Source organism: Gekko japonicus, unplaced genomic scaffold (assembly GCF_001447785.1).
Source record: "Gekko japonicus isolate JY-2015 unplaced genomic scaffold, Gekko_japonicus_V1.1 scaffold3835, whole genome shotgun sequence".
NCBI classification, from domain to species: Eukaryota; Metazoa; Chordata; class Lepidosauria; order Squamata; family Gekkonidae; genus Gekko; species Gekko japonicus.
In genome coordinates this window covers 2,760-27,312 of record NW_015165353.1, presented here as the reverse complement: position 1 = coordinate 27,312, position 24,553 = coordinate 2,760, and the positions used below count along the sequence as shown (strand labels likewise).

General features: G+C 41.8%; 1 protein-coding gene and 1 pseudogene across 1 annotated transcript; both read right to left on the bottom strand.

The window, feature by feature from the left end:
* Window positions 1-9,243: 9,243 nt before the first annotated feature.
* On the bottom strand, window positions 9,244-11,670 carry LOC107109880 (protocadherin beta-16-like). Its single transcript, XM_015410591.1, has one exon. The coding sequence runs from the start codon at window positions 11,668-11,670 to the stop codon at window positions 9,244-9,246; it is 2,427 nt and encodes an 808-aa protein (XP_015266077.1).
* Window positions 11,671-13,412: 1,742 nt separating this feature from the next.
* LOC107109879 lies at window positions 13,413-16,263 on the bottom strand (annotated as a pseudogene).
* Window positions 16,264-24,553: the final 8,290 nt, after the last annotated feature.

Here is a 24,553-nt window from a genome sequence, read left to right as displayed (position 1 = left end):
AATGGGTAATGGCCTTCCCACAAGCGAAATATCTGGTCCAATCATCCTGCTTACCCAAAAAGATTCTTCTGTATAAACACAAAAGTTCATGGTAGTGCCTAGCCATGATGAAGTTTGTGGTCCCAAGAATTCTGCTGGTAGCTGCTTCTGTGTTCCATATGGTGACCCACTACTGGGCCATTAAAATGTACGCTTATGGCTCTTAGTAGCTGAGTTTTATTTTCTTTCAGTGCACACAATCTCCGTGACACTGGAGAAATTATGATGGTGTAAAGTATGATGAAAGAAGGTCTTCTTTCTCTTGCAGGCCTGAAGAAAGGCCATAGATTTCCACCACCTACGTTAGGTTATGCAGATAGTGGGGTTTTTTTTTTGCAAGGTCTACTTCTCAAACTGTAGAAAATAAATGATAGACATAGCATGCATGTGGTTCTGCAGGCAATTGCAATTTATATATATCCCCCCCCCCATCTTCCTGGGAATATACTATATATCAGCTATCCGTGTAGAGAATTCTGCCATTCTTGGTAAGTTCTCTAAGAGCCTTTCCTACAAGCCCCAGAGTGCTGTGTTGGGTCACATGACACTTACCCCTGTGCTTCGCAACTAAAAAACAGAGCTTTCTAGAAGGCTAACAGTGAATGCAGAATGCAAGCATGAGGCTGGAACAGGGTAGGTTTATCTGCCAGGGTAGGTTTATCTGCCAGGGTAGGTTTATCTGATCTTGGATTCAGTGTTAAGGCTTCATGTATGTAATATATATGTATATAATGTATTATCAGGGCTTTTTTTGTAGAAAAAGCCCAGCAGGAACTCATTAGCATAATAGGCCACACCCAACAGCAGGAACGTATTAGCCTATTAGGCCACACCCCTGACAGCACAGCTCAGTCACATATTAGGCCACACCCCCTGTTACCAGAAGTGTGGTCATCCAACCACACCCACCTTTTGCTTCTTATTCTCTTTACCTTGTTTGTTGACAAAACCCAGGGCTTTTTTTTTGGAGCAGGAACTCCTTTGCATATTAGGCCACACACCCCTAATCGTAGCCAATCCTAATGAGTTTCTGCTTTTGGGTGTGGCCTATTATGCTAATGAGTTCCTGCTGGGCGTGGTCAACTTGGGATCCAGCCGGAACTCCGTTCCTGTGCGTTCCTGCCCAAAAATAGCCCTGAATACTGGTATCAAATTAAGAACACTCATTATTGAACACTACAACTGATCCAGAATGTGGCGGTGGAAGTCCTGATGGAAGCGCCACGGACATCACATATTCTACTGATGCTCCACCAGCTACACCGGCTCCCAGTGGAGTACCGAGCCAGGTTCAAGCTTTTGATAATGACCTTTAAGGCCTTGAGCAGTCTGGGACCCACCTATCTTTGGAAACGCCTCCTCTGGTATGTCCCCTGAAGAGCATTAAAAAGGTAAAGGTAAAGGTCTCCCTTGCTCGAAAGCCAGTTGAGTCCAATTCTAGGGTTGTGGTGCTCATCTCCATTTCAAAGCCGAAGAGCCAGCGCTGTCCGAAGACGTTTCCGTGGTCATGTGGCCGGCATGACTAAACACCAAGGCGCACGGAACGCAGTTCCCTTCCCACGGAAGTGGTACCTATTTATCTACTTGCAATTTCTTGCTTTCGAACTGCTAGGTTGGCAGGAGCTGGAACGAGAGACGGGAGCTCACTCCATTATGCGGCACACTCGGGTCTCGAACTGCTGAACTACCGACCTTCCACAGCCTGCAGTTCAGCGTCTTAACCACTTGAGCCACCGCAGCTCCTTGAAGAGCGTTACACTCTGCTAAAAACAATCTGCTGGTGGCCCCTGGCTCCAAAGACGTCTGGCTGTCCTCTGGTCCGGGTGGGGGTTCCCCTGCTTTTGCAGACTCCTTTCCACCACTGGCCAGCTGGCCAGTGGGAGGAAACCCCACCTGCAAATGCCCCCGAACGTGACGTAATGACATCAACCGGAAGTGACGTCTTCATGTCGCCAACATCAGGGGTGACTCTATGGTAAAATTGGGCTCAAACCATACGAGTTTTGCCCAAAAACTAGGGCATCACCCCGTCTGGCTGTCCTCTGGTCCGGGTGGGGGTTCCCCTGCTTTTGCAGACTCCTTTCCACCACTGGCCAGCTGGCCAGTGGGAGGAAACCCCACCTGCAAATGCCCCCGAACGTGACGTAATGACATCAACCGGAAGTGACGTCTTCATGTCGCCAACATCAGGGGTGACTCTATGGTAAAATTGGGCTCAAACCATACGAGTTTTGCCCAAAAACTAGGGCATCACCCTCCTGACATCAGTGATGTGATGATGTCACGTCCAGGTGATGTTATTGTGGTACGTGTGCTTCGTGTGCACCAGAAGATCCTGGGACAGACCCTGGAGCTCCCCACCGGCAGCCAGGTAGGACCTGACAACCCCAATCTAGACTCAATGAGATAAACAGCCTATAAACAAGCAATTTGCAGAAGGCCGTAAACTCTTGTATCCAGAGAACCAGGACTTTTTTTGTAGAAAAAGCCCAGCAGGAACTCATTAGCATAATAGGCCACACCCAACAGCAGGAACGCATTAGCATATTGGGCCACACCCCTGACAGCACAGCTCATTAGCACATTAGGCCACACCCCTTTTGCTTCTTATTCTGTTTACTTTGTTTATTGTCAAAACCCAGGGCTTTTTGTAGCAGGAACTTCTTTGCATGTTAGGCCACACACCCCTAATGTAGCCAATCCTAATGAGTTTCTGCTGTTGGGTATGGCCTATTATGCTAATGCGTTCCTGCTGGGCATGGCCAACTCGGGAGCCAGCCGGAACTCCGTTCCTGTGCGTTCCTGCCCAAAAATAGCCCTGCAGAGAACTATAATATCACAGCTAAATTAAACTAATTTTGTCTACCAAACTTTAAGATACCTTGCATATCTAAGATATATTATATATGATTATTTTCTTTTTCCCAGTCATCTGCCCCTTCACAATCAATCCAGACATATCATACAAAAATGATACCATACATTGAATACCTGGTCCTCTATTCCAAAAATCTAAAAAAAAAGCTTCCAAGAATTAAAGTAAGCATGCTTAGCCCTCTCATCTCTCAGCTTAATTAGCTCAGTCAATTTAGATAATGCAGCCAACTCCCATACTTAATTTGTCTAAGCCTTAATATTTAAATGTGTTGCCTCTTGCCCAGTACCAAATGAAGACTCATGACAACAATGTGGGTTTAACTCGTTTATTTAAATGTATTCAGAGCTGCCGATCTACATAATCAATTAACTATGGCTGTCTTTGTCCTGGCAAATCCACCCTGGCCTTGTTTATCCTCACCTGCACAATGCGTGCTAAGAGGTACCTAGCCCCAGTCCCCACCTTGATGCATCATTAAGCCACTACCAGGTTCAGGAAGATGTTGCTCAGCACCACAGGTGCTTCTTCCCAAGCCCCATCCCGCCATCTAGCCAGCAATGGCCTGTTCAGGACATGCCCTCAATCATGCCCAATGGCTCAGGGTGCTCATAGCTTATACCTACCTAAATGAGCAACCCACCCTATCCCTGCTAAACTTGTTATGGCCTAAACAGTCAAAGACTAGCCTACTTAAACCTAAATTCAATTATTCATTTAATTCTTAATCATTACTACCACCAGCCTGGACATCACGAAGCAGGTGAAAAAGGGCTCTCTCCAAGTGCCAGTCAGGGAGAAGGCCCCCCAAATGCCCGCTTGGCCCCAAATGGTGACTGGCCTTCACTCCTACATTAATTGCTGACATAGCGATAGTAAAAAAAATATTAATCCAGGTAGAGAAAAAAGATGATTTTGGCCATCTTATAAAAATGGCACATTACACCAATGGGGGATCAGTCAGTAAAAATTGATATATTGCTGAAATTAAGTCTTTTTGAACAGGTTATGTGTATATTGATTTTTCAAATTGTGACAGTTGCCAATGAATTTATTAACTTTTTTATTGATTTCAAAACCTGGAACCATTTAACCCCACTGTTTTACTGCAGTATTTCTGTCTAGGGTAAATATTTACCCTTTTGATCATATCTATAAATCTTATACAATTATTGACAATCGAACTTGTCCATGGAGACATAATCTCAAAGAATTGCTTATATATATATCATTGTGGCATCATTTTTTTCTGTACAAGACACCAGACAGCTATGGCATTATTTATTAAGAGGTAATCATACTTAAGACCCTTTTTTAAACTTCTTCTGTTTTAACAGTGTGCCATGGGAACTGAGTCAAAAGAATTTTACATCCAGCTTGTTCAATAAGAAGCCAATGAGCATCTCTTGAGACATGAACTCACTTATTGTTTCAATATCATCATTTGATATAACTTCATAAATTAGGAAACGCCAAATCTCCTTTTTCCTTTGTAGAATTTCTAATTCTCCTCCAGTCTTTTTATTTATCCAAACATATTCGATAATTTCCCTTTGCCAATTTTGTAATGTTCTTTTAGAGAAGACTATAGAAATCTTTTGAAATAGGAATAGAACCTTTGGGACTATCTTAGTGAACAAAATAAAATTTAACACAGTATTTGATGCCATACTATCTGATAATAATAATTATTTTGTGTTAGAGTTAAGCCAAACACTCAGGCATCTCCAAGCACTTTTGGATCAATTCAACTCCAATGCAGCTGAAATCTCTTTTTGCATATTTTCATCTAAATTCTATGCAGATAAATCCATTGTATATTTATTAATTTTAAACTTGAAAATGTGCTATATTCTTCTATGCATATCAAAGTTTGTTCAATTGATTTCTCAGGATTAGTTACAATATTTTGTCTGCATAGTAGCTTATTGTAAGTTCTTGTCCAGCCAATTTCTGATTTACTTCTAATTAATTCAGCCAAGGGTTTGATATTAGTAAGAAATAAAATAGCCAACAATGGACAACTTTGAAAAGTGCCTCAGTTAAGCATGATCAGAACTGGCAATATCCTATTTACCTGAAGACATAAGACTGACAATATATACAACTTTAATAAAATGCAAGAATTTACTTTTAATATTAAATGCCTCAAAGATTTTGGACAAAAACACACACCATTCAATGTGGTCAGAAGCTTTTTTCTCATCAAGTAGTATTAACGCCAACTTTGACCTCTTTCAGCTCCACATAATTCGATATAGAAATAATATTCCAAATATTATTTGCTAAATATCTACCCTTCATAAATCCAATTTGGTCATGATGTATATACCCACCAATAACATTATTCTGTCTAGCTGCTAGAATGGACGTAAATTTCTTGTAATTTACATTCAACAATGATATTGGTCTGTATGAGCTTGCAGTTGTAGAGTCTTTACCTTTCTTGTGTATGGAAATTACTCCTGCCTCGTTCAATGTACTGGAATGTTACCATTTCTTAAGGACTCATTAAAAAGTTTCAACACAGGAGTTAATATTACTCCATTACTTTATAATATTATGCCATAATACCATCCAATCCAGGAGATTTTTTTTAGCTTTTAAACTGCTATTTCAGCCGTGTTAACAGGAAACTCTCAATTCAAACTAAACCTATCTTGTTCAATTAAGGATCTCAATCTAATCTGACGTAAAAATGCTTCTACATTTTAAACTTCTGGTGTACCTGATTTATATAAACCAGTAGGGCTGCCAGAGGAGAGAGAGAACTTCAGCCAGTGCTGAAAGTGGCTAGTTGTTCAGCCCTGCCCTATTCTTTGCCTGAAGTATTTTAAGAACACTTGCTTTGAGGAAGCTGTTGCTGCCAGAGGGGAGAGAGAACTCCAGCCTGTGTTGAGAGAGACTGGCTGTCAGCCCTGCCCTCCTTTGTGCCTGGGGTAGTATAATTAGGTCTTCATCCAGCGGTCATTTGGGGGCATGCATTGCTTTATACAGGTGCATGTTGACATTTAGACATGTTCTGCTGCTATGCCATTTAGACATGTTCTGCTGCTATGAATTGTGGTGTCTGTACCTACCTTGTGAGAGTGTACCACTGAGATTTATGTCTCCCTTTTTGATGTGGGGAAGAGACCTTGTGAGATAAGATGCTAGAGACGTAGGAAGCACCCAGACCCATTTTGTTGCTACTTCTGCCTCTTAAGCACTCTATAAGAATCTTTGAATGGCTCAGTGCTGTGTGGTTGCTCACAGGCTTGCTTTCCTTTACACAGCTGCACATTGCGTTTTAACATAATTATCTTTGAATGACCAGTAGATGTGCCACCGGTGATCTGCAAAGGGCATCACATACAGGGCAAGGACCTTTTAACGTGGGCCTTAAAGGGCTGGCCTTATATGGTGTTAAAATATTAATATATTATTAGGTCGACTTACTTAAGAAGAGATAAGAGTGGGATTTTGCCTATCCTTTACCCTGGTTATTGGACAACGAGTGGTAAAGTTATAAATTGGTGGTCTAAGTTATTTGCAATAACATTTATTAAATATAATGCAAAAATATATGTATTGTCATGAAAAAAACAGACGAAGGAAAGAATTAATAACACATATACGGCGATGGAAAGTAAGTAACATATTCATACTTTTAAGGGCATTAAGCCAGATCATAACCCCCTCAAGAGACAGTTAACAACCAAATGCTCAGAAATTAATCCAGTCCTGATAGTGTACATTAAATGGAAAAAATCTCATTTTCTGCTAGATATTGCAGCATTGGGAGACAGGTAACTACAAAGGTGCTGTTCGTATCATCACAGGAGTGGGGTTTTTTCCCATCATAAATTGTGTCCGCAGTTTATCAAGCCACAGTTCTATAGTTATTGTTGATGTAAGTTAAATGAATACATGACATTCTAAAAATAAAAAGGTCAGACTGCAAAACACAGTAACATGTAAGTGTCTAGGAGCAGGATACCTTGAGGACCAAGTGAACCTGACTAGCAACGAAGATCATCATCAAAGCTGTTCTCTGGCTGCCCTTGCCTTATGAAGTGAGGTGGGTATCTAGAAGACAGAAGGCCTTTTCTGTGGTTGCACCCAATTTTAGAACTTCCTCTTGAGAAAAGTTTGACTGGCACCATCCTTGGCATCTGTTATTGAAAAGTACGCAGACGGAGAGTGATTTCAGCAAAGCGTACTTTATTCGATCAGGAACAAGACGACCTGGGCCGGCTTGCAGGCCGGCTTATATCCCCCGAGAAACAGTCACTCAAAACACACCCCTACTACCTAATAGGTTATTTACAATGGCCGAGAGTCCCATAGGCTCTCGGCCGGGAACCTAGGCCCCCTGATTGGAGCGGACTAGGATCCGCATAGTCCATTGTCTCTTGGAGCGAAGCTCGACGTTTGGGTCTGACCATGTGGAGCCCAAGCCGGCCACGCGGTCTGGACTGGATACATTACAGTTATCTTTTAGGCAGTGGACCAAGTTTGTCTTATTTATATGAGCTTTGCAGTTGAATTTTTGGAAGGATTGCATGAGTGTGCTTCCCTGACCTCCTCAATCTGTATAGTCTCTGTTCCTGTGCCATTTTGTTAATGCTCTTGCTTTGTGCTCTGCGGGTGGTATTCTGATTTAATAAGTACACTATTGTGAATCTGTGATACACTAAAAACAAATGCACATCTTTTTCAAAGGAATGATAACACAGGGATTTCTATTTTAACCGTCTTTGGCATGTGCAGCCATAAAGCTTTGAACACCAGGGGGAAAAGAAACAACGAAAGAGAGAACCACTATTTTTAGAAATACCGGACCTTGGAGGGGAACATGTTACACAGGAAGATCAAAATGTTCAGATTGTCCAAGAAAATTAATGTGTTGGATGGGAAAATGAACACAATTTAACTTATACTGAACTACATTTTGAGATGGAAAGTTTACAAAATTAATTCTTACCTAGCAGACTAAGAGAAAAAGAAGGTCCTTTTAATAACAGATAACAACTGAAGAAGGGCTGAGAAAAATAATTCAGGGTGTTTATAAATTATATAAGGAATTTTATACATTAGACAAACCATCAGTGGAAAACAGGAAGATGAATTAAGTTGATTCAACAGAATTAGAATTCCCAACTAAGATAAGAAATCAAATGTTTAACAAATTACAGTACCAGGCACAGCTGGATTTACCTTAAAATATTAGAATGTTATATCTGGAAAAAGATTAATATTTATTCCTAAACCTGGGAAAGATATAAAACAAAGAGAACCATATAGGCTCATTTCTCTTCTAAATGGGGACTACAAAATATTCATGTCCATTCCTACTGTCAAATTAAATAACGTTCCTTAATATGTTGCAGAGATATGGGGTTCTCTTGGAATTGCAGCTCATCTCCAGACTAGAGATCAATTTCCCTGGAGAAAATGGATGCTTTGGAGGGTGAACTCTATGGCATTGTACCCCACTGCGATCCCTGTCTTCCCCAGGTTCCATCCCCAAACCTCTAGGAGTTTCCCAACCTGGAACTGGCAACCCTACCCCCTCACTCCCCATGGGTGACCAGTGGGGACTGGCAATCCTATAATAGACCCGCATTTTAAAATACCTGTATTCCCATCCACATGGATATGAATGTATATTTATGCCAATAAAGGCTAACTGACTGGCTGACTGATATGAATGTATGAAAATGCAAATATACGACGAACACTTCATAGTTTTATTGTGTGACATACTGGCATACATGGAGAAGCTGTAATTTTCTCACAAAGTCAAGAGTCAGCCTTAAGGGTAATAAGTTCCAGAAAGTCAGAAAGCTAATGACCAGGAGGCAGGAGGGTTGAAGAAAGAATCCCAGCATTCAGAAACAGGCCTGAGTAAAGGATCTGTGGAAGAAGAGGTCCAATGGAAACAGGGGCAGAGGACCAACAAAGAAGAAGGAAGGGCCAGCTTCAAAAGAATGTTTGGCTCAAGGGAAAAACCTTTCTGGAGTCCTAGGAACAGGAGGATCTGACAACACGGAGTATAGCTTGATAATTAAAACAACAGGGATAATATAGGGACACTCCTAAAGGGGATGGAGAACTACAGGTGAATATCATGAACTCAATGCAAATACATACACTGTTCTCAAATGGCACTTATCAAGTCATGATGGACGCCTCCAATAGGGAGAGAAACAGTGAATTAACAGAGAGAAACAAGTATTCATCCAAAAAAAAATATGACTGATAGTGTAGCAAAAAAGTATTTCTGATGTCATTTAACCTCGCTAAAATATTCATAGTTCATAGGACAATTAATAAAAAAACCCAAGCTATTTACATACCTGTTCTCTTTGTTTTTGGCCTTCTGCTTGCTCAGGAGCCTCTTGAGAGATAGAAGAAATCCTGTGATTCTCAGAAATGTTTGGGTCTCCCATAGAAAAAACAGGAATGAGAGGCCTAAGGAATCTGAACTCGCTGCTTAGTGATCCACCGGTTAGGCAAACGTCATAGCGGTAAGTCCGGGAAAGTGATCCACTCTGAGAATCGACACCGGTTTCTGGGATCTCAGGCAAGGCAGGTGGGAACTGAGGAAGGGCGGTGATGAAACTAGACTCTTTCTTGTGCACTTTGATGGCAACAAACACAATGATGCAAACCAGGAACACAAAGGACACCGCAGCCAAGCAGATCACCAGGTACATGGTCAAGGAGCCGTCTTCCTCACTGGCTTCGTGACTGACGCTTGCAATATTCAGATAAGGATCTGAAAAGCCATCCACCGGAAGGACATTCAGGGTTGCAGTGCTGGTCTGGGGAGGGTGGCCGTTGTCTCTCACCAGGATAATCAGTCTCTGCTTGTTGGTATCTCGCTCCGTCAGTGGTCTCCGGGTTTTCACTTCTCCGTTCTGGGCTCCTATGCTGAAAAGGCCGGGGTCTGTGGCCTTCAGGAGTTCATAGGACAGCCAAGAGTTCTGGCCCGAATCCCCATCCACAGCCACCACCTTGGCAACCAGGTAACCGGACTCCGCTGACTTGGGAACCAGCTCGTTGAAGGGGGAGGTGCTGTTCTGAAGTGGGTAGAGGAAGAAGGGCGCATTATCGTTTTCATCCAGGATCACAACTCGAACAACAACCTCTGAGCTCAGTGGAGGAGAGCCCCCATCTGAAGCCCTCACTGTCACTTGGAACTCCTTGATCTGCTCATAATCCAGAGATCGCAGGACATACAGATTCCCCGTCTCAGAGTTGATGGAAACATAAGAGGCCGCAGGAGCACCACTGGCATTTCCAGGCACAAGGTAATAGGTCACCTTGGCATTCTGCTCCACGTCCAGATCGGCAGCCCGGACCAAACCCATCAGCAGGCCAGGAATGTTGTTTTCCCACACTTGCATTTCATACTTGGACTTCTCAAACGCTGGAGAGTTGTCGTTGATGTCTGAGATCTCAACGCTAATTATTCTAACAGAAATCAGCTTGGGAGAGCCCCGATCAGTAGCTGTGATGGTGATGTTATACTCAGGGACTTTCTCTCTATCCAGTGGCCTTTGGGTCACCAGTTGATAATAATTATTCACAGTGTTTTTTAACAGGAAAGGCAAGTTCATCTCCACAGAGCAGAAGGTCCTGCCATTGTCTCCGGAGTCTCGGTCTGTGACACTGAAGAGGACGACCAGAGTATCTAGGGGAGAGTCTTCTGCCAAAGGGTTGGTGACGGATATGACCGATATCTCAGGTAGATTGTCGTTCTCATCCTCAATTTCCACCAGGACCTTGCAGTGGCCTGAAAGGCCCCCTCCATCTGTTGCTTTAATGTCTAAGTGATAGCTGGCTTCCTTTTCATAGTCAATTGGACCCAAAATTGTGATTTCTCCAGTTTTCTGTTGCAAGTAGAACAAGTGTTCTATATTCTCAGGTACCCGATGGAATGAGTACGTGATCTCTGCATTTGAACCAAAATCCAAATCTCTGGCTTCTACTTTAGACACTAGAGTACCACGAGGACTGTTTTCCTTTAGCTTCACTTTATATTCAGATTGTGTAAACTGCGGGAAGTTGTCATTGATGTCCAGAATATTAATATTTATTTGAATTGTGCCTGTTCTCTGGGGCACCCCTCCATCAACAGCTGTGAGAGTCAGCCGCAAATGAGCTTCTTTCTCCCTGTCTAGTGATTTCTCCAGAACAAGGTCCACATATTTGCTCCCAAACTCATTACTTTGTACATCCAATCTGAAATTCCCATTGACACTGAGTGTGTAGTTCTGAATAGTGTTTTCACCTAAGTCTGTGTCTTGGGCAGATTCCAAAGGAAATCGTGTATTTGTAGGAACATTCTCAGGAATTGCTAATTCAAATTCCTTTTTGGAGAATTCAGGTGAATTGTCATTCACATCTTTGATCTCAATCTCAATAATGTAGATTGTTAAGGGGTTTTGGAGCACAATTTCAGACAACAGTAAGCAAGGCTCCACCTTCCCACACAAAGCTTCTCTGTCTATCTTTTCATTTACAAAGAGATTCCCAGAACGGCTATCCAGCTGGAAGTACTGCTTATTGCTTTTGGAAACCAGCTGGGCTCTGCGAGCAGAGAGCTCCCCTGGTCCCAGTTTCAAATCCTTCAGCACATTAGCCACCAGAGACCCACTTTTCTTCTCTTCAGGCAAAGAATAGCGAATAGAGACACACACCACTCTAGACACCAAGAATAAGAACAAAAGGTACAGACCTTTTCTGATCCTGAAGCTATCATCCATGTTCTGAGTATCATCCAGTGATTATTTATATTTCTTAGGAAATTGTTCTGGTCTTTTGATTGCTTTCTTTCTTTTAATCTTTTATTTCCAAATCCATCCAGCACTCACCCTTCCTCTTGTTTCAGATTCTAACTGCTGATATGTTTCTGCTAGCCCTGCTTCAAAATCGAGGATTCTTTTTGAAATGTATGCTGCATCTGATCTGTTTGCCAATACTGCCATCTTGTGGTATGACCATAAGAAAACTATACAAATCATAAATTTTCCTTTAAAACAGTGACTTTCAAACTTTTTGAACTGGGATCCATCTCTAAATATAGTCTGCCTTTCAGAACCCACTTGCAAAGTTACTCCATGCAACATTATGTCCACCACCACACACAAAAATACAATGCAAGAATATTAATTAAAATTAGCAATGAGCAAATGGCTCCTACTGTCGTACTCTATGCAAGGCAAACGAAGGAACCGATCACACTGCCACTTGCTGGGAAATTAAGACTAAAGCCCTATATTTTGTCTCCTTACAACTGAGGGCCAGGGATGACAACAAATTAAAAGCGCTCGAAACAGGAGGGGGGGGAGAAGTGAGGCCGCTCCTTCCTCATTTCTCCTTTTCACTCTGCTGGGATGAGTTCAGCCTGGAGCCTCCTGTTCCAGTTCATCTTATTTCTCCTTCCTCCTATTGAAGTCATGCTTGACTTGCAAAACAGTTTCCGCCCATGTCTGAGTCATGCCTCAAAACATTTACCTGATATATAATATGCTTATATTTATGCTAATTTTGCATGTATATATGAACTTTAAACACGGTTACCATTGTTAACAGAGATTATAATTTTTGTAACAGAACAAATTTAGAGTCCAGTGGCACCTTTAACACCAACAAAGTTTGACACTTTGTGGGTCTTACAGGTGCCACCGGACTCTAAATTTCAGTCAGTCAGTCAGCCTTTATTGGCATAAAGGTAAAGGTAAAGGTTTCCTTTGCTCGAAAGCCAGTCGAATCCGACTCTAGGGTTGCGGTGCTCATCTCCGTTTCCAAGCCAAAGAGCCAGCGCTGTCCAAAGACGTTTCCATGGTCATGTGGCCGGCATGACTAAACACCAAGGTGCACAGAACGCTGTTACCTTCCCACCAAAGTGGTACCTATTTATCTACTTGCAATTTCTTGCTTTCAAACTGCTAGGTTGGCAGGAGCTGGAACTAGAGACGGGAGCTCACTCCATCATGCGGCAACTCAGGTCTTGAACTGCTGAACTACTGACCTTCCACAGCCTGCAGTTCAGCGTCTTAACCACTTGAGCCACCGCAGCTCAATAAAACAATACGTTAAAAGAGGATTTCTATAAGAAAATATACATATAAAACCATACTTATAAATCCAAGTATTTTGCAAACTACATAGTATTGCATAATGTTATATAAAACAATTTGTAACAAAGTGTTGCTCATTTTGATAGTTTTCCCTGTCGTAGCTTTATAGCTGAATGTAAAAACATGGCTACCTTCACCAACTCTAAATTTGTTCTACTGCTTCAGACCAACACGGCTGACAACCTGGATCTTTAATTTTTGTACATTTCTGTAACATGTACATAAGCAGACAGGCAGAAATGATGAGAAATACATTTGGAAACACTGGAAATAAATCTCAATGATTCACCTGGAGTTTCTGTATAAAAGAGTTACGCTTGATTGTTGTTAACATTATTATCTTAGGAACTGAACCATTAGGGATTTTATATTAACTTAATTACTCTCACCTGACTTATGTGTTCACTTTCTGCTCCATGACTGGGAACTTCTTGGGAACCAGCTGAAATCATTGAATCCCTTTGATCTGGTGCAGGCTCCACAGAAAACACAGGAAAGAGAGGCCTGAGAAACCTGAACTCGCTGTTCAGGGACCCACCAGCTAAGCACACCTCATAGTTGTAAGCCCGGGAAAGGGATCCAGCACCAGCATCTCCAAAGTTCTCCTGGAAATTCGGTCCCACTGGGAAATTCAGGGCAGAGCTCTCTATGAACTTCCTCCTTTTTTGAACCTTGATTGCAACGAACACCACCATGGAAATCAGAAATATGAGTGAGATGGTAGCCAAGCATATGACCAGATACATCGTCAGGGTACGGTCTTCCTCCTCTACCACTGCATCCTTTGGGATATCCAACATTTTCATATACGGGTCAGAAAAGCCATCCACTAGCAGAACACTTAGCGTTGCAGAGGTAGACTGGGGAGGGTGCCCATTGTCTCTGACTCCAATGATTAGTTTCTGTTTTAAAGTGTCTCTTTTATTAATTGGTCTCATGGTTTTCACTTCTCCATTCTGGGCCCCAACACTGAACAGACCCGGTTCCGTGGCCTTCAGGAGCTCATAGGAAAGCCACGAGTTCTGACCGGAATCTCTGTCCACTGCCACCACCTTGGTGATCAGGTAACCAGCCTCAGCCTCTCTGGGAACCAGGTCATTGGATGGGGAAGTGCCATTCTGAAGAGGGTAGAGGATGAATGGGGCATTGTCATTTTCATCCATGACAACAACTTTGACCATAACTTGGGAGCTTAGGGGAGGAGAACCGCTGTCCAGAGCTCTCACAGTCACATGAAAATCTTTCACCTGCTCATAGTCCACTGATCGGATGGCATACAGATTCCCAGTTTCAGAGTTGATGGAGACATAAGAGGACACAGGTTGATTGCTGACCTTCCCAGGCAAAAGTGAATACATTACTTTGGCATTCCGCTCTGTGTCCAGGTCCCTGGCTTGGACCAACCCTATCAGCAGTCCCGGAATGTTATTTTCCCATAACTGCATTTCATATGTTGACTTCTCAAATACCGGAGCATTGTCATTGACATCTGAGATCTGAACGTTAATTATTCTTGTTGAAGTGAGCCTGGGTGAGCCCCTGTCTGTAGCTGTGATGGTGATGTTGTACTCTGAGGCTTTTTCTCTGTCCAGGGACTGCTGGGTCAGCAGCTGGTAATAGCTATTCACGGACACTTTTATCATGAAGGGCAAGCTTGCCTCCGTGGTGCAGGAAGTTTTGCCATTTTCTCCCGAATCTCGATCTGTGACACGAAAGAGGGCCACCACTGTATCTGGGGGAGAATCTTCTGGTACGGGGCTCGTGAGCGATGTGAGGGTCACCTCTGGGGCATTGTCATTCTGGTCCTCAACCTCCACCACGACTTTGCAATACGAAGAGAGCCCCCCTCCATCCGTGGCTTTGATGTTGATCTCATAACTTCTCTCCTCTTCATAATCAACGGTTCCAGCAACAGTCAGTTCCCCGGTCTGTTGGTTTAAATTGAATGCTTTGAGCACATTTTCTGGCACCTGGCTGAAGGAATAGGTGACGTCTCCGTAGGAACCAAGATCCTGGTCAGTAGCTTGAACTTTAGTCACAAGTGTGTTTTTTGGAGTGTTTTCTGTTAGTTTCACTTCATAAAGGGATGGATGAAACTGAGGGACATTATCGTTGCTGTCCAGAACTTCAACCATAATGTTTGCTGTGCCTGTTCTCTTTGGGGTCCCTCCATCAACAGCAGACAGAATCAGGAAAAGCCGTGCAATCTCTTCTGGTCCTCAACCTCCACCACGACTTTGCAATACGAAGAGAGCCCCCCTCCATCCGTGGCTTTGATGTTGATCTCATAACTTCTCTCCTCTTCATAATCAACGGTTCCAGCAACAGTCAGTTCCCCGGTCTGTTGGTTTAAATTGAATGCTTTGAGCACATTTTCTGGCACCTGGCTGAAGGAATAGGTGACGTCTCCGTAGGAACCAAGATCCTGGTCAGTAGCTTGAACTTTAGTCACAAGTGTGTTTTTTGGAGTGTTTTCTGTTAGTTTCACTTCATAAAGGGATGGATGAAACTGAGGGACATTATCGTTGCTGTCCAGAACTTCAACCATAATGTTTGCTGTGCCTGTTCTCTTTGGGGTCCCTCCATCAACAGCAGACAGAATCAGGAAAAGCCGTGCAATCTCTTCACGGTCCAGCTGTTTCTCCAGTACTAACTCTGCATATTTGATCCCATCACTGCGACTGTGTACATCCAGTCTAAAATGGTCATTTGGACTAAGTGTATAGTTCTGAACAGCATTTTCCCCGTTGTCCTGATCTTGAGCCTTCTCCAAAAGGAACTGGGTATTCAGGGGAGTCTGCTCAGGTATTTCAAAAAGGAATTCCTTTTTAGAGAATTGGGGGGAATTATCATTCACGTCCTCTATCTGAACTTCAATCCTGTGCACTTGCAATGGATTCTCCAGCACAATCTCTGAGAATAAGACACAAGGATCCTTCTGACCACACAGAGACTCTCGATCTATTCTGTCCTGCAATATCACATTCCCAGAGTAAGGATCCAGCTGGAAATATTGCTTGGTGCCTTCAGAAACCAGCCGAGCCCTACGAGCAGACAGCTCCTTCACACCCACTTTCAAATCCTTTAGCACATTTGCAACCAGAGATCCACTTTTCTTTTCTTCAGGCACTGAATAGTGGAAAGACTCACAAACCCCGATAGCAAGGCAGAAATACAAAGAAAAAGACCAGACTTGCCTGTTAAGCATTCTTGCAGCTTCCCCCAAAACAGAAGTGAAACACAAAGGAGTTCTTTGTACAGCACCTGGTTCCCTTTCTTTCCTTGGGTTTTCTTCTTGACTTCCTAACATTTTTTACTGTTCTCTAGCAATGCAGAGCTGCTGCCTGTTTCCTTGATACTGCTTTGTCTAATGGCTGTAGATTTTTCAAGGAGAAGTTACTGTGTGACCATTTTTGCTTTGTTGGCCAACAGCACCACCTTGTGCTTGAAGGAAAATATAGCAGCTGTACATTTTCCAAATGATTCTACTTTCATTGATTAGCACAGACTATTCCTCTGGAATAAGAGATTGCAAAGGGTTTTATTGCGTAAGGCTTATATCCATGTCTTAGGTAAAAAATAAAAATCTTATGTATAGAAAACCTGGATGACCCATCAAAATGTATTGATTTTTTTTAGATGACCACAGTTATTATGTTATTTCTGCTGTTGATTTCTAGTAATAGCTCTGTTTTTAATTTAGCTTTCCATCCTGTCTCCATGGTTCTCGATGCTGTTTACATTTTCTTTGGTATTTTAATAGGAGATTGCCTCTGTTAACTGGCTTAACTTTTTATGCTACTTTGTTCTTATTTCTTATGAGCCACCTTGACTGTTTTCTAAAGAAGAGTTGCAGGCTAAACATACTGTGAGTGCCAGCATGGTGTGCTTAGAGTGTCTGTCGGTCTGGGATCTGGGGAAGTCGTGTTTACTGTGGGAGCCCGCTGGGTGACCCTGGGCCAGTCACAGCTCATCCTGCCTCACAGTTTTTAATGAGGGTAAAACAGAAGTGAACAGAACAACGTCAGCTGCTTTGGGTCCCCACTGGGAGAGAAAGTCTTGGTATAAATAACATTACAAAAGTATGAATATATAGATATAGACACACACACACAAAAAGACAGGGTCTGAATCCTAAAAATCTCAGTAAAACATTTAGACTATGAAAATGTCCTATTTGTAAAACGGAAGTGCAGAGGGAGCAGTGTGGGATATCCATGGAGACAAAGGACAGGAATGTGCGTGGAACATTTTTTCCCTTTCTCCATTCATTTATTTCGCTAGGCATCCATCTCATCCACCTATGTGGCACAGTTGCGCATTCATAAATCTATTTATCCAATTTTGGCTTATATTCCTGCACTCCTTAATATCTTCAATAGACAAAAATCTGATCCGATCCCCACCCCCCATGAATGGCAGGACCAGACCGCATGAATCATGACATATTTCTGATGAGGGAGGGTCTGAGGTCCCTCTACGTGAGAGATAAGTAAGGATTACTGAGATCTGTCTAATGTAAAAGAAGCTGTGCTATTTCTCTGAAACAAATCTCGCTCCATCTGTTATTAGCCCTGGTAAGCTGCGGTGGCTCAAGTAGTTAAGACGCTGAACTGCAGGCTGTGGAAGGTCGGTAGTTCAGCAGTTCCAGACCCGAGTGTGCCGCATGACGGAGTGAGCTCCCATCTCTAGTTCCAGCTCCTGCCAACCTAGCAGTTCGAAAGCAAGAAATTGCAAGTAGATAAATAGGTACCACTTCGGTGGGAAGGTAACAGCGTTCCGTGTGCCTTGGTGTTTAGTCATGCCAGCCACATGACCATGGAAATGTCTTCGGACAGCGCTGGCTTTTCGGCTTGGAAACGGAGATGAGCACCGCAACCCTAGAGTCGGACTCGACTGGCTTTCGAGCAAGGGAACCTTTACTTTTACCTTTAAGAAAGAATATAGGCAACCTGGAAAGAGGTTCTTGTATAAAAAAGCGGGTGGTAGTGTTGTTTGCTTTTAAACCAAAACTGTGGACAGATGGAGAGGAACTAAGCCCTGCTTCCTCCTATGCCTGACTTCAATTCTTGCAGCATTTTCCTCCCACCCTGCTATTGGAGCCTGGCTGGGGGGGGGGGGCAATTAAGCACACACAGAGGAGAAAGAGTTTAGACTCACTCTGCTGTGCACTCCAGTATTTTATAAATAGACCTCCCCCACCAGGGCTGCCAGTCTCCAGGTGGCACCTGTTGACTGCCAGCTATTACAATTGATCTCCAGATGACCAAGATCAGCTCCCATGGAGAAAATGGCTGCTTTGGAGGATGGATTCGATGGCATTACATCCTACTTGAGATCTCTCCCCTTCCCAACTCTAACCTCCCCAGGCTTCACTCCCAAAAAACCTCCAGGTATTTCCCAACCTAGAGCTGATAATCCTACCCACACCACCACCACCCACACAAATGCATACACACTTCAGGATTCAGGGGAACACACTCATCTGGCCTGCTCTGCAAGAGAGAAATGGCCTAGAAAACAGAAATACTTCCCTCTCACTGCCTGAAATTTGGCACAGAGGCTATTCTGGGAGAGGGTGAATTTCATGCCCGTTGGATAGTTGAGACAGTAAAGCTTGAAATTAGAACTGTGTTTCCCATTGAAATCAATGGAAAGGAACACCAGATATAATAAAGAACCCAAACAGATGCAAAAGCCTGTTATAAATAGAATGATTAAAGAACCAGAATAATTTAAAGGACCCAGATAAAGTAAATAAGATTAGGCTCAGGTTGAAATTATCCCCTTTTGTTGTTCAGTCGCACACTTGGGTCCGACTCTTCGTGACCCCATGGACCAGATCCCACCAGGCCCTCCTGTCTTCCGCCATCCTCTGAAGTTAGCTCAATTTCATTTTCGTTGCATCTATGACACTGTCTAACCATCTCATCCTTTGCCATCCCTGTCTTCTTTGACCTTCAATCTTTCCCAGCATCAGGGTCTTCTCCAGGGAGTGCTCCCTTCTCATTTGGTGGCCAAAGTATTTGAGCTTCAGTTTCATTCTCTGGCCTCCCAGGGAACAGTCAGGGTTGATTTCTTTTAGGATTGACTGATTTGATCTTCTTGCAGTCCAAGGGACTCTCAAGAGTCTTCTCCAGCACCATAGTTCAAAAGAATCTATTATTCTGCGCTCGGCTAAATTATCCCCTAAATGAATGCAAATGTTAATTTTGGTGTCTAGCCCATATCCAGTCGTGGGCCCAGACTGACCGCCAGAAATGTCATGGTTCCATTCACTGCAATCTAAATCAACTCTCAGGTCGCTAGTGTCCCTCTGTGGAAGTAACTGTGGCAAGGTTCTGCCCATTCATGGAAAGGGAGCTTTTACCTTTCACTCGTGCTGCTTCGTTGCGGGACTCTGCTAGGGTTGCCAGGTCACCCCTGGCCACTGGTGTGTGGGGGGGCAGGGTTGTCAGATCTACATTGGGAAACTCCTGGAGATTTGGGGGTAGAGCCTGGGGAGGACAGGGACTTTGATGTCATAGTCCACCCTCCAAGGCATCTATTTTCTCCAGGGGAACTGATCTCTGCAGTCTGGAAATGAGCGGTAATTCCAGGGAAGCGCCAGGTCCCATCTGGAGGTCCTAGACTCTGCTGCAGTTAACCAAGGTGCCCTGGGGGACAAAAATAGCAGGTCGGGTTTAAACTTTATGGCGCTTGGAGTGTGTGTGGATCTCCAACAGCTTAGATCTGTCAGACTGGGTATCAGTGGATCTCCAGTTGACTCTCCTCTACTTGCCCTCCAAGTTGGTGAGGATTAGATTTATGAGATTGGACTTTCAACCTCCCAAAGAAAGTGTCCCTAGAAAAGTGCTTTCTGGGGAGAAGACAGCCACAGGTTCAGGAGGTTCTTTTCTTTTTCTCTGTCTCGGGGTTTCTCCATGGCTCTTGTTATTTCTGAACAACACTTGTCAGTTTCAAGAGGGCTCCCCCTTGGCCAGCGTTCCTTTGTGTTCCCATTTTCTTGCACAGAGCTTGCAAAATCCCCCCATGCTTGGATTTCTTGTGACACTGTGCTTTGAGATCCATCAGTCCTTTAGCTTACATTTTCATGGTGGTACTGGATTCTGCTGGGCATTCTGTAGACTGAACTGGTTGTACTGGGCTTGAAAAAATGCCCCCCCTTCAGTTTCCACTGCAGAGATTCACTGGTTTGATTTTGGTTCTGTTTGGCTTGGCACATTGGCTTGTGGTTATGCTAGGATTACTGAACTTGGAATGTCTCAGGAACAAGCCACTGACACCAAACTCACAGGGAAACGTCCGACTTCCCTTTGCTTTGAACTTTGCTTTGAAGTTTTTTTAAAACATCTTGATTGAGCGGAAACGGTCTGGAAATGTATCAGTTCACAAACTGCAACAAACATCTATGAACAGCTTCAAAGTTCATGGAAATTTCATGCCGGTTGACCTGTCATGAACTTGACTTCGCAAACCACGAACCAGTGTTCCCTCTAAGCTAAGTTAATGTGAGCTAGCTCACAGTTTTTTAGCCTCTGGCTCACGCATTTTTGTCTTAGCTCAGGAAAAATGGCTCCGGAGCAAACTAATTTATGTAGTAGCCAAATCGCTGGTTCACAACTTTAAAGCCAGTAGCTCAGAAAGTAGAATTTTTGCTCACAAGACTCCCCAGCTTAGAGGGAGCATTGTCATGAACTGGCCAAAATTTGTTATGAACTTTAGTTTATGAGCTGGCTCATGCCCATCCCTACTATGGAAGCTTGCTGATGACCTGAGGTCAGTAACATATTCAGCCTAATCCACCTTGAAGGGTGGTTGTGAGGGTAAGAAGAGGAGAACAATGTAAGCCGCTTTAGATTTCCATTGAGAAGAAAGGCAAGGCATAAATAAAGTACATAAAATATTAAAAACCTCAAAAAGCAGTTCATATAAAATGCAACTGTCAATTGAACTGCAGTTAAAAATCAGAGGCAGAAGAGTGTTCTAGTGGAATAATTCCTACCCAACTATATATCCATGCCCCAGGCCCTGAATATCCTATTGTCCCCACCCCAAGAGAAAACATATGCAAAAAATTGATCACCACCCCTTTCCCCAAACGTTGCCTGTGAGGATCACTCATGTCTTTTCCCACTATACATATCTTTGCAGCAATCTCAGGTAAAGAAACAGCAGCCCCACCCTGCATACTTCAGTACAAAGCACTTCATGCATCTTTCAACCCTGCCCAGAATATACACCTATTCCAGCACTTTTTGTTGCTATTTATAGTAAATTCTCCCTACTATGCCTGTCTTCACCCCTACCCATTTCCAAGTGCCATCTATTCCTGTATATTATCTCTTTCCAGACTTTTCCACAAGAACAATCCACAAGCACTTGCCCCAGTGCCTGGATGTTCCTAATTTTCTCTTAGCTCCTCTTCATATTTTATTAGAAACCTATAATAATAAACAATAAATGAATAACAAGCAACTTCAAAATAATATACATAATTCCAGAATTGGGTTAAGGGGGGGGGGAAATAACCTACTTCCATTTTTGTTCAAATAACAGCTTGGTCTGCTGAGTATTTTATCAAAAATTCTATTTTGCAGATATTGAGAAGGCATTTGATAGGACTGAATAGAGTTTCTGAAACAAGGTTTTATTCAGATTTCGATTTGGTCAGTGATTTAGAAATTAGATAGATTTAATTTATAGCATTACCCACTGTAAGGCTCTTATGGAAAAGCTTATCCTCTTACATTGAGACACAATATGTTTAAAATTTGCACAGAAGTTTCAATAATACAAATAATATAGAGAGCAAATATACAAGGAATTAGCATTCAGGTAAGATGGAAAAGATGCTTTATACAGATGATGTAGTTTTAAGGAAAAGAGGCCCAGTAGGATTTCTTTGTAAGTGTAGTGGAAGTGATAAAGGAATTTAGCTTGAATTTTGAACAGCAGTTTAGATAAACTGGAGTGCTTAAGACTTAATATATGAACTGAACTGAAAAATAAAACATGAATCTTACAGAGATCTAGATGGGATCAAAGGCTATCAGATATTTAGGGGCATTGCCCTCAGATTTGGTGAAGTCTTTACTGGAAGATAATTCTTCTGATAAAAAAGACAGAAACAGGTTTTAAAAGTTGTGAGGCACTGTATGCCAAATCACTCATAACAGCTCCTGCAGAGCATTCCCTCTTTCTTTTTTCCTAATGATTTTTTTTATTTTACAAATTAAAAAATTACACAATACACTACTACAATTATACATATAACATGCACAATCATCTTAATCATGAACACGGACAATAATCTATGACCATCTACTTCATATACCATATCTAAGTCATACATACACTACAATACTACAATAGTTTATTTATTGCAATTGTCAATCAGAGCTTGCTTACTTGCATATGACTTATTTATATATGCTCTAAATTTTCAGTTTTATTTAATTTTATTCTTTTCTTCATTGCTTCTTAACATTTCATTGTTACAAATGTATATTGCCTGACTCTGTCTCTTAATCATTCTCCGCTTTAACAATGGGTACACCCTAAGTTTCAGCTATATAATTAAAAAATACATTCCATTTTTCTTGGGATTCTGAAATTGGTGTATTATGGAAATAAGATGTCAGTTTTGCCATTGTCACATACTCAACTAATTTATTCTTCCATTCCATCAGTTCTGGACATTTTTCTGCCTTCCATTTAGTCACAAATGTCACACTTGCCATCATTACCATATATTTAAATAGTTCACTGTATATTCATGTAATACTACTTGGTAAAATGTTTAATAACGTGTTTCTGGGTCCATCACAAATTTAAGCTTTAATATATTTTGTATTTCTTCATGGATCCAATACTGACTTGCTTTCTTTCATGTCCACCACATCTTTCTTACATGTCCACCACATATGATAAAATGTTTCATCTATGCTCTGACATTTTCAACATTGGTGAGTATTTTGACACCACTGTCCAAATTTGTCCTTCTCATAAGATGATCTTCAAAATCAGATATCTTCCATTCTGGTCCTTTCATTATTCAAGGACTTCCAAACTTTGGTTGTTAACATATATTGTGACACACTTTTTCTTAGTTTGAGCAGAAGCAATATACACTTTATCCACTCTTCTTCAATTTAATATATGTTCTTGATCCTTTTTAATGTAGGTTTCTTGGATGCATAGTATGTCTGCTTTGAATTTCTTTAATTGGTTAAAAGTTTTTGATAGTTCAGAGAGCAAGTTTAGTCCTTTCAAATTCACAGAAATTATTTTGAATTCATTCATTTCCCCCCTTCTCTTCCTTTCTTTTCTTGCCTCTTTTCTTTATTGGCCCTTTTTTTCTCTAGATGAGGGCCAAGCATCTTTTGATCCTGAGCTTTGATCACTGTCACTCGCTGTCAATTCTTGTAAGAATTCTTCAGCTTGCTCCACTGTTGTTATTATTTTCTTGCCTTTTGTCAAAAATATTTCTCCAGCAAAGGGTATGTTCCAACATTTTTCTGTTAGAGCACTTGCTTCAGATTTCCAAATTATTTCCTTTTCTTGATTGTGTCCAGCAGAAGGTATTGAAATCTTTGTATTTCTTGTTCTTTGATTTTGAGTGGTTCTTTCCTATGTTGTGATAGAATTGTATCTTTTGATTTGGGTGGTGGTGGTAAAAAAGACCGAAATATCTCATGGTAATTTATTTTGACTTGCATGTTTTGAATTAATTCTAACTATTTGTTCAATTTCCAGGAAATCACCTTGTACCTTCAGGTTGTCTTGTATCTGTTCTCTAAGTCTGGGTCACGAAGGGATTCTGGGACACTGTGAAATCACAGATTGTTATTTCTTAGTTTTGTTTCCAAGATGTTAATTCTTTGATTTGCTTCTTACAAGGAGATTGCTTGGTTTTGTTGTATTACTTCAATTTTGTCTTGTTCACCTTCAAATTCTTTCTGCTTTGTCTTAATTTCATGAGTGTCTCACTTGTTTTCTTGAATTTTTTGGCTTATTTCTTGCAGTCCAGATGAAATCTCAGTCCTTATCTTTTGTATGTCTTCTTTGATGTTTTATTGCAATTGAGTTAATGATAAACCTCTGTTCTCGGGTTTTAACTCTGTTGCAAGAGTTTTGATTTGTCGAGAAAGCGATTTCTCTAACTTCTCAGTAATTATGTCTATGTCCTCTTCTGAGCTGATATCTTTCTTAGTTGATCTTGTTCCTGCTGCCATATTTCTCAGTTTCACCAATGTTGTTCTGCGTTGAAACATTTTATACAGCTTTCCCATATGGCTACATAATCAAAACCATATTGTCTTAAACAGTATAACCATATAGATTGCTAATTTATTCAAACTGTCTTGAACTTTTCTATAAGCAATCGCTACAAATTATTGGTTATTAATATTTACTACAAATGCTAACATTAATAGCCATCGTTACTATATTTTGTTGTTAAACCATCAAATCTCCAAAATACATCTACTTAGAAAATTGCATG